The 10,000-nt window shown below is 39.8% G+C and overlaps 1 protein-coding gene across 2 annotated transcripts in view; it reads right to left on the reverse strand.

The window, feature by feature from the left end:
- The window catches only part of LOC137993535 (E3 ubiquitin-protein ligase rnf213-alpha-like), a 191,815-nt gene that overhangs the window by 109,653 nt on the left and 72,162 nt on the right, over positions 1-10,000 (reverse strand). For both annotated transcript variants that reach the window (XM_068839453.1, XM_068839454.1), the window contains exons 13-14: positions 746-862; positions 131-350 (exon numbers count right to left, since the gene is read on the reverse strand). In XM_068839453.1, the coding sequence (XP_068695554.1) occupies positions 131-350; positions 746-862 (337 nt within the window). The remainder of the gene's footprint in view (positions 1-130; positions 351-745; positions 863-10,000) is intronic.

The raw sequence follows: 10,000 nt of genomic DNA on the forward strand, positions 1-10,000 counted from the left end.
GCATTAGTCAATGGTTTTCCACACATATAGCGCAGCTGGCTAATGCCTTTTGTATAACAAAATCGGCCTAATACCCAAAGATATATTGGTGATTTCGGTAAAATTCAGTTTTAAAATTCAAGTTTATTACCAAAAAATTTGAGGTAACCAGTCATCGGATTCCAAGAAAGAAGAAATTCCACAGTAACAGGGTCCAAGCTTGATATATTTGCTTTCCCGGTCCTTTTTGGCCATGACTTTGTAAGCAACATGGACAGAAGTTCACCATACTTTTCAGCTCTATTGTCACCTTTAAGGCTTGAGCCTCGTAGTGTTCTAAAGGCATGATCAGCGTCTTCCCCCTGTCGTGACTACAAAGAAGAGACCTGGTAAAATAAGTAGTCTATGCCGAAAACGTTAAAAGCCTATTCAGGAAAAGTGAACATTTTGTTTTTCCATAGTTTTTTCTTGAGCTTTCTTCTAATAGACAATGGTTCCTTACGCTTATGGTTACCCACAGGTGTGAACCAGTCCTTTGACTGCATTACATTCATCAAAATTCAGAAGCAGCTTAAATTAGTTCAATTCTCAGGCAATTTCCCGCTCGCTCTTTTTGAGACGTTGAAAAACAGCTTGGGAAAGCACGAAAAAAAAAAACACAAAAAACTTTTGCCTGAGCGATATAAATTAGGATTTATCAGGCGTGATGTACAATTTAGTTTAGTGAACCCATGCTAAAGCCAACTCAAAGGAACGTTAAACTCACATTGATTATCTCTTCCACTGCTTCAAAGGCAAGTTTGGAAATAAAATCCACGATGGCTCCGTCGTACTGATCCAGCTTAAGTTCACAAAACATTTCCACAACGAGGGTTTTTTTCATCTAGAAGGACAATGAAATATATTTGGTAGTGTTCTTTTTTTTTGTGATTACTAACTTTCTAATCTGATTACAAGTACGACAACGAGAACGAGTTATCCATTTATTAAAATCGCGTGCCTTACAAGATCACTCATCACCGATTTCATGTTGTTAAGGCCTTTCTTTGACTTCCAAATCCGTTAAAGGTCGCACTACAGTTGTAGGTCGCTGTCGATACAAGGGCATTCTTCAAATAAAAAATGCTTCTTTCCTGACTTTGTTGGTTGCACTATATTGGACAGTTCTTTTGGCTATATATATTCTGGATGGAGGCTAAGCAATCGTCAGGCAAGAAAGCAAATAAATGAATGAAGGGATAGTTTCTAAAGAAACTGTGATGCTGCGTCGGTTGTGGAAGTAGTATACAAACATTTGGTTTTATCAATGGAGTTGATAATGTAAATTGACCACCGTACAGGGATTCTAAAAGCTGACGTTTCGAGCGTTAGCCCTTCGTCAGAGCGAATCAAGGAATTATCATTGGGTTGCGTGTAGATTTTATAGTGGAGTAGGAGCTATGCTATTGGGAGTAACATGGCAACGTGAAAAATAGGAATACATCAGTTAAATGAAAAGCGTTTGTTAAAGTGCCCCTCACCCCAAAATATTTTTTTCGCTTAAATGAATCTTTACACCTGTTCGAGACGCATTGCGATCATTTTTTCCTTTTTCTAACAAATCCTGCCATTTTATAGGCTTCGAAAGTTGCGAAAATCCAAGCATCTTTTGTTCACGACCGAGTCAGAAGGGGAGTGGGTCTATTCCTGATTTGACGTCACAATCTACTTTGCATACATTTTTACAAAGAGTTAATTCAATGTAAATCAGTTTTTGACGTCACATCAGGAATAGACCCACTCCCCTTCTGACTCGGTCGTGAACAAAAGATGCTTGGATTTTTGCAACTTTCGAAGCCTATAAAATGGCATGATTTGTTAGAAAAATGAAAAAATGGCCGCAATGCGTTTCGAACAGGTGCAAAGATTCATTTTAGCGAAACAAATATTTTGGAGTTAGGGGCATTTTAATGCCATGGGGATTAAGGGTCTCGATTTGGAAGATGAATTTTTGTTCCAGATTCTTGCGGTTTTACGTCGTACCTCGATGTAGGGAAAGGCCGCAGATAGCCATGTGTTGTTTGGAGTGGTTAGGCAGAATAAAATGACGAGCGACTGGCTTAGATGCATCCTTGTCATTCTTCTCAACATTGTGAAGGTCTTCGCGGAATCGGTCGCCTAGTCGTCTACCTGTCTCGTCAATGCATAATTTATTGCATAACGTACAGGTTATGTACTAAATGACATTTGCGGAGATACATGTGAAATGATCGGTGATCTTAACAGCTCGAATAGATCCAGATATTTTGCTAGTGTTAAGGTAATTCCCTTGAAAATGACGTACTATCCAGATTTCTGTCAAACTTGCACAGGACATTTTAAAAATGTAGAAAAAAGATGCCGCCATCGTGCTTGTTGTCCTGCTGCATAGCCTTTATTTTAAGAATTTTTTTTTCCGAATTACGCGAGAGGTGTTCAAAACTGGATCAACCAGAAAAAATTCTTGTTAAGGAGCAAAAGCTACTGAACATTACTGAAAACTTGAGCCTACTTGTTTGTTCGGGCCAAAATCTTCCAGAAAAGTGATTTCAAATTGCTCGATTTGAAAAAAAATGTAAGGAAAATTGGACCGCTACATCATCACCTCACACTCAGTGTCTGGCTTCAAACGCACTTTTGACGTCATTTATATAATATATAGATTTAGCCAAGCCTAAAAGCAGAGCTCCCTGGTTATTTATTCTTACTGCCTGTAGGGTTTGTGAAAATAAAAGGTTTCGAATTGTCCGATGTTTCCGGTTGCTGCTTTAATAATTAAATCATTTTCTTTGCTTTCTTCTATAGAAAATTTCATTGCCTAACTAGTGAATTCCACGGTAAACTTTACGCTAAAAACCAATATCGCATGAATCAGGAAGCGATGATTCCGACATCGGTTTTTCCAGTGAAATTTACTTTGTAATTCACCAGTTTGGCAATAATTTTTTCTTGAACGGAATGAGTTTTAAAAGAAAACAAACATACCGTCAGCGAGCGAATGGAGAAGGAAAAAAAGCCATTTCAATAGCCAGCGAATAGTAATCATGCTAAAATTAGAAGCCATAAAAACAACTTTGTCAGTTCAAGGTCAAACAAGAGTTTTACTGATGTACTTTATTCCACTTTATCTCTGAAAACAAGATCATTCACATTTTGATGTATTTCATTGAAACACGCCAGGTTGGCTCGGTACAAGAATCGGCAAACTACGGCAATGCAACCAAGAAAGGACGAACTTCAAACGCGATCTGCTCCAACACTTAAATAACGTTTGGGTGCTTTAAACAAACTTCTGACAACACAAGCTAGTGAGATTTGCCCCTAATTTTACGAGAACTCATTGCGAATACGTGTTTATAACATAAGGGCAAAATTTTCTTGTCACTGTCGAGGCACAACGAAAACCGAGAAAAACTAAGAACAAAGCCAGGAACCGAGCCAGGAGTCGAGCCAGGATCCGAGCTAGGATCCGAGCCAGGATTCGAGACCTAACCGAGACCTAACCTAACCTAACCGAGACCTGCCCTAAATCCTAACTAGACCTAACTAGACTAGAACCAACCTAAATAGACCTAACCTAACCGATTCAAGACCTAACCTAACCAAGAAATTCGAGAATAAATAGCGGAGAAAGCTCATCTTAGCTCGAATCCTGGCTGGAATCCTGGGTCGGATCCTAGCTCGAATCCTGGCTCGAAGTTTAGGAATCCTCAGGAAAACCAGTTGGGCAAACGGATTAAAAAACCACTTGTTCGCTCGCATTTTAGAGGAAAACAAGCAAACAAATCAACTCCGCTTTCTTTATGTCCAAAAGAGTACAGATTAATACCAGTTGACAATAAAAATTCGATTTCCATTCCTGAACAAAACAAGAACCGATTAAACCACCTTTTAAAATACGCATCCACTTTAAATAACGTATGCGTAAAATAACAAACGGTTTAGTGCCCAAGGAAAGAATTTGTGTGCTACATGTAAGTATGAGCTGTATATTCTGTTTTGTCGTTGTTATTCCCTTTCGCTCAGTCCTTTCGTTTCTGTTCTAGACATAGGTTCTCCAGGCATCGTGTAACCTTATCAGAGCTTCTAAAGCCATGCCAACAATTGCAATACAGAGAAAAAAGCAGCTCTAAGCAAATTAAAAACACTCAGCTTTAAGTTTACATCCCCCCGATGCTTGACTTGAATAACTGCGGCTAAGCCACCAGTGTGGACCAGAGATATCATGATATGTCAAACTGGATTGAAACTCGCGTTTGAATGAAATTAGTGAAGGTTCCGAAGAGATTCTACCACTCTCGGGATCATTTTGGAGTAATTTAAAGTTATTAAGAGTGATACTTTTGAAGGTGAATGGAATTCTGTCATTCGTATCCTTTTGTGACGTTTGTAGTGCTGACTGTCGATCGAATTGTTGGGCGCGATGATGGCCCACTTTGACCACAAAGACAGGATAGCCACATGTTTTGAAGACCTGGCACATCTCCTCTGATTTGTTGGAAAATCGGAGTCATCACTACATAGACGTCAAAGTCTAAGAAATAGAGAATAAGGAATGGAGTTCTTGACATGTGATGGATGTAACGATGAATACAACAAACATCTGTATAGGTTTGTAGTGCACACTAGGACATAACCCGTTGCCACTGATAGAAACTTTGATATCTAGGGAAGCCAATGAAGTTTCCGAAATTTCCCAGGTATGTTTAAGAGCCGAATGAAAGGAATTGACGGAGGTTATAAATTGATCGAGTTCTTCTCTGCTGGATTAAGTCGTCAATGCACAGCCGTAGAGTTCACGTTTGGGGCTGTTACACTGATTAAAAAAACATAATTGATGTTGAACATATCATACAAAAAGATTGGCATAGCTAAAGTCCTCGCCAAAAATCCTTGAAACACCCCTTTCCCCTGGACAGTGTTGAGACAACATTTTACTGTTTGACTGGCTACACCAACATTGAAAAAGGGATGGGGACGAAAATGGTGCAAGAATTTTCAAAGTGTTTCAAGGTTTTTGTCGAAGATTGTCTGAAGTGGCGGGAATTCTTTTGAGCATGCGCAAATGATTAAAGTGAGACAGAGAAATTTATTGCTAGGACAACGCGTGGGTATTATGTCTAGTTGCTGTTGTTATGTTAATGTGCGAAGGGGATTATAACTTCCGTAAATTTTTGTTTTGATAATGGCAACTTCTGAAGGAGACTATAACTGTTATGAGGAGAGTATTGAAGCCATATCAGAGGAGGAAAGTGACCAGGGAAGTGAACACTTGCAGGATGATGGTTGTTCAGAAGAGCTTGTTGTCGGATCTCGAGAGAGGCTTTTGCATCGCGAAGTGCGTAGCGTGTATTTAATTACTTACAGTCAAGCCAACCTGGAAATATGTCGAACCAGAGACTGTTTTGCTAGAACGGTAGTGGAAGCATTCAATGAGACAAGGAGCGGGTTAGCTGATATTGTACAGTGGGTTTGTAGTCAAGAGCAGCATTCTTCAGGGGGGACGCATTACCACAAAGCTCTCGCATTATCTCGAAATTATCTCGATGACAACCATTCTATTCAAGTGAATTTTTCGTCTGTTCACTCGAATTATTATAGCGCCTGGAGATACACGACAAAAGAGGATCCCGAGTATGTTCAGTCCGTGAATCATCCAGATTTGGTCATTAGTGCCCCACCTCGAACACAAGAGGCCAGTGTGACAACAACGGAACGCAGTAGAACGAAGAGAAAAGCAAAGAACACCAGAAAACGGAAGGCACCTCGACTCAGTATTTTCGATGTGTCAAAGCCAGTCGTAGCAAAAGGAATAAAGTCCAGGCTAGACCTTCTTGCTCTAGCCTCTCGACAAATGAGAGAGGGAAAGGAAGATTTAGCGCAATTCATCGCTAACAGAGGAAGTAAAGTTGTTGACGAGGCCATACAAGTAGGATGGGAAATGGAGGAAGCAGAGGAAAAATTGAAAAGGAAACAAATGACAAGGATGGACATACTACAAAAAGCTCTAGAAGGTCCATGTATCGCTAACTGCAATGAAGAGTAGTTGGAAGTTGCAGAGGATACTCTCGCACGCAATAATTTAACAGGTGGGAGTTTTCAGAGTGCTGTGCGCGAGCTACTTGAGTAAGGTCGCGGCAAGTACCGAAATATTCTAATCTATGGTAGTGCCAATTGTGGCAAGACCTTTTTACTAAACCCGTTGAATGTCATCTACAGTACATTTAGTAATCCCGCTACTAGCAAATTTGCTTGGGTTGGCGCTGAATCCGCCGCGGTTATTTTTCTTAATGACTTTCGCTGGAGTCCACAAGTCTTGCCTGGGCACGATATGCTTCTTCTTTTGGAGGGGCAGACAGTTGTACTTTTCACTCTTTCTTTGAATTGCGTGAAACTCTCTCGCTCTAATTGTTCCTTGATAGCGCTGTCATGCAAGTCATCACTGACTGATTTAAACATGTTCTCTATTGGATTTAGATCAGGACTGCGTGGCGGTATCTTCAGCAATTGTGCGCTCACTTCTTGCAAAGCAGCCTTTGCGACTTCTGAATTCTGGCTTGGGTCATTGTCTTGAATGAAGAGTCTTGTATTTTCTTTCTTTGATGATTCCCGTCATATGTTCATATTCGTGGCATAAAATAACTCCCACATTGTATAAAATCGCCATTAAAACTTCACTACCTTTCCTCCAGATCCAACTTTACTCAGTTTCGCTGTGCAATATTGCTTGAGACCTTCAGATATTTTTCGGTAGATCCTTCCAGTCGGAGCTCGTGCTTGATCAAGCAGGTTGGTCTTGTGCGCAAAAGCAACTCCGTCCAAGTAGAAAGCAATTTTATGAGTCCATAACTCCTTGTCACCTTTTTAGCAAATGCCACGCGAAAGCTGTTGTCATTGTTAGTAAGCAGCCCTTTTTTCCGGGCCTGGACATAAAAGTACCCTTTGCTATTAATTATTTTAAGAATCTTCTCACAGTGCGAACTGACACATTATTTTCAGAGATGTTTGCCTCAATCATGAGTCGCTTGGCGGTAAAGTTACCTTCTGTACGCCTCAGTTTGAGTAGAGCCCTTATAAGGAGTCTCTCTTCTCTGGATGACAAGCGAGTTTGTTGGCCTTCCTCTTCTTTCGTAGGTGACATTTCCCTGAGTTCGCGAATGCGTTGAACGAGTGTTACAATCTTTTAACAGTCGCATTACTGTTGCTGCAGATCGGTCGACTTTTGCTGCAATTTCTCGCAGAGAAAACCTCCTTTCCATGTACAGAAATCTATTGAGTGCTCGTTCTTCCGCCGATGTTTTCCTATTGTACACCATACTTGCTTTTCTCAGTGAACTGTGTGACTAATCGCACTTAACCTTTATGTCTGAATAAAAAAAAAAAAACTCTCCTACCCGTGACTATTGTGGCCAGGCTGTATTCATATGTCATTTTTAAAGACCTAAACTAACAATTCCTATTTGTTTCTACCGAAATCTGGAAAATTCATATGTTTCCTATCTTGCGTCAAGCCAAGGTAACAGCAAGAATTTCCCAGCTATCGCCCTCTTTCTGGACTATTCACGAAAACTACTTGACAATAAATGACAACGTCTGACATTAACCAGATGCCTTTTTGCAACTCGCACAATCCTCGCCAAAAATTCTTGAAACACCCCTTTCCCCTGGACAGTGTTGAGACAACATTTTGGTAATGGTCGGACCGCCAAACAACGACCGTGTCGCCTTTGTCGGCCAATTTGACAATTATGTCATTGCGTTTACTAAGATTTCTAGGCGCCGCCCACTCTTCCAAGGAAAGGTTGGAAAATTTAGTGTTACGGTTGAATTTAAGTTTTTGAATGTTGTGACGGCATTTTTTGATGAAAAAATCTAAAGAGGCAAATTGTCCCTCTGGGGGAGCCCATTTAGATTTGCGAACTTGAACTTGAAATATCTTTGTCCGAAGTGTCAGAATCATCCTCTTTGTCATGGAAAAAGGCCTTTATTTATTTATTTATTTAGCTTCGCCTAACTGGAATACAATATAAGTATATAGGTAAAAATAGAAAAAATAATACAAGGAGAAAAAAAAAAAAAAAAAATTATTAGGCGGGGAGACCACTACAGCATAGCCAATTACAGTGGATCCCTCGTTAATTATTTATATAAAAATACTTAATAACTAAAGCTACTAATATGTAAGCATGAAACTTGAGAGGAAACAAAGCGGAAGTCCAAATTTCTAGAAGCAGCACGTTAGCGGGCATAGGAGAGACCTCGCTGTGTTACACCTAGGACAGTTTGTTCTCCAGGTTCTAATCTCGTCAACGTCGTACAAGTTCAGAGCCTTTTTATAATATTGAAGTAATAAACTTTTAAATGAAGCTAGAGAGATGTGCCTTGTGCGTAGCTCAGCGGGAAGAACATTCCATGCGCGGCACGCGCGTATGAAAAATGAACATTGATAGGTAACAGTTCTACATCGGTTAGGAATATAAGTAACAGCACTGCTGCTCGATGTCCTAGTAGATCTCGCAAATTGTCTAGTTACAGGTAAAGCTTCACTGTCTACGAAAACTAAGTTATTAACAGCTTTGTAGAAAAAAACCATGAACCATTAACTGAACGCGGCAAAGGAATTTTTCAACATATTGCATAATAGAAAATTCATTGGTGCGTTTGGTAATAGGGACAAAATTTAAGCCCTTACTGATAACAGATTTCCCTGAGTCAGTAAGAGGAAGATTTTCTGGAATTGTAACAACGGTATTATGGCTATGTAATGTTGTGTCGTTGGAAATTTGCGGACCTATTAATTGTTAAAGTTTTTGGGTCTTCGTTTGGTGTAAATGGTCAAACAGTGCAGAATTAGCGATATCCACTATTGCGAGTTCCTAACCTATTCTGACAAACCTCTCGAACTTCAGCCAACTAACATCAATAAGGTGTGCTTTCTTCTATCTAAATTATGCATCTCGAAGGCGACAGGGCTTGACATGATACCTGCTAGACTCCTTAGGGGAATGTACTGATTTGGTTTCACATTCACTTTGTGAAATTTTTAATTTATCAATAGTCAGTGGAATCTTCCCTGATGAATGGAAGTGCTCCAAAGCCATTCCTTTATTCAAACAGGGCGAAAAGCCGACATGAATAATTATCGGCCGATTTCTGTCATTCCTGTAGTGGCAAAAGTATTTGAAAGGATTATCTATGATCAACTGTATGCTTACCTCACTGAAAATAACATGGTTTCCTCACATCAATCTGGTTTTCGATCTCCTCACTCTACGGCCACGGCTTTACTCGAGGTCACTAACAGTTGGGCTTATAACATTGATAAAGGAAATGTAAGTGCTGTCGTGTTTCTAGACGTTAAAAAGCGTTTGATACAGTTGATCATGACATTCTCTTATGTAAATTAAGTTCCTATGGTATTTATGGACATTCGCTTAACTGGTTTAAATCGTATCTAGATAATTAACCGCCAGCAAAAATGCTTTATTAATGGTTTGTTATCTGAAAAGCTAATTGTTAGTTGAGGTGTACCTCAAGGAACAATTTTGGGTCCTCTGTTGTTCTTGATTTATATCAATGACTTACCAAATTGTCTAATAAGTTCGCAGCCAAGGATGTATGCTGACGACATGCATTCATATTTTCTAGTAATGATGTAACCGCCACAGAGGAAGCTTTAAATCGTAATCTCGAATCAGTCAATAATTGGCTTGTGTCGAATAAACTTACATTGAACATGACTGAAACTGAATTTATGTTGATCGGCTCAAGACAAAGGTTAAATTCGCTTTCGAGGCCCCCTCATCTTACTCTCGGTGATGTTTCTGTTGATCGAGTGTCCACTGCAAAATCGTTAGGCGTTTATATAGATGAAAGTCTCTCTTGAAATACTGACTTTGAGTACTTATCAAAGAAAATTGCTTCTGGTATCGGCGCACTTAAACGTGTCCGCCCTTTTGTCCCGGCTGAAACTCGCATGCTTATTTTTAACCCCTCGGTTAGG

This window comes from Montipora foliosa, chromosome 2 (genome assembly GCF_036669935.1).
Source record: "Montipora foliosa isolate CH-2021 chromosome 2, ASM3666993v2, whole genome shotgun sequence".
Taxonomy (NCBI): domain Eukaryota; kingdom Metazoa; phylum Cnidaria; class Anthozoa; order Scleractinia; family Acroporidae; genus Montipora; species Montipora foliosa.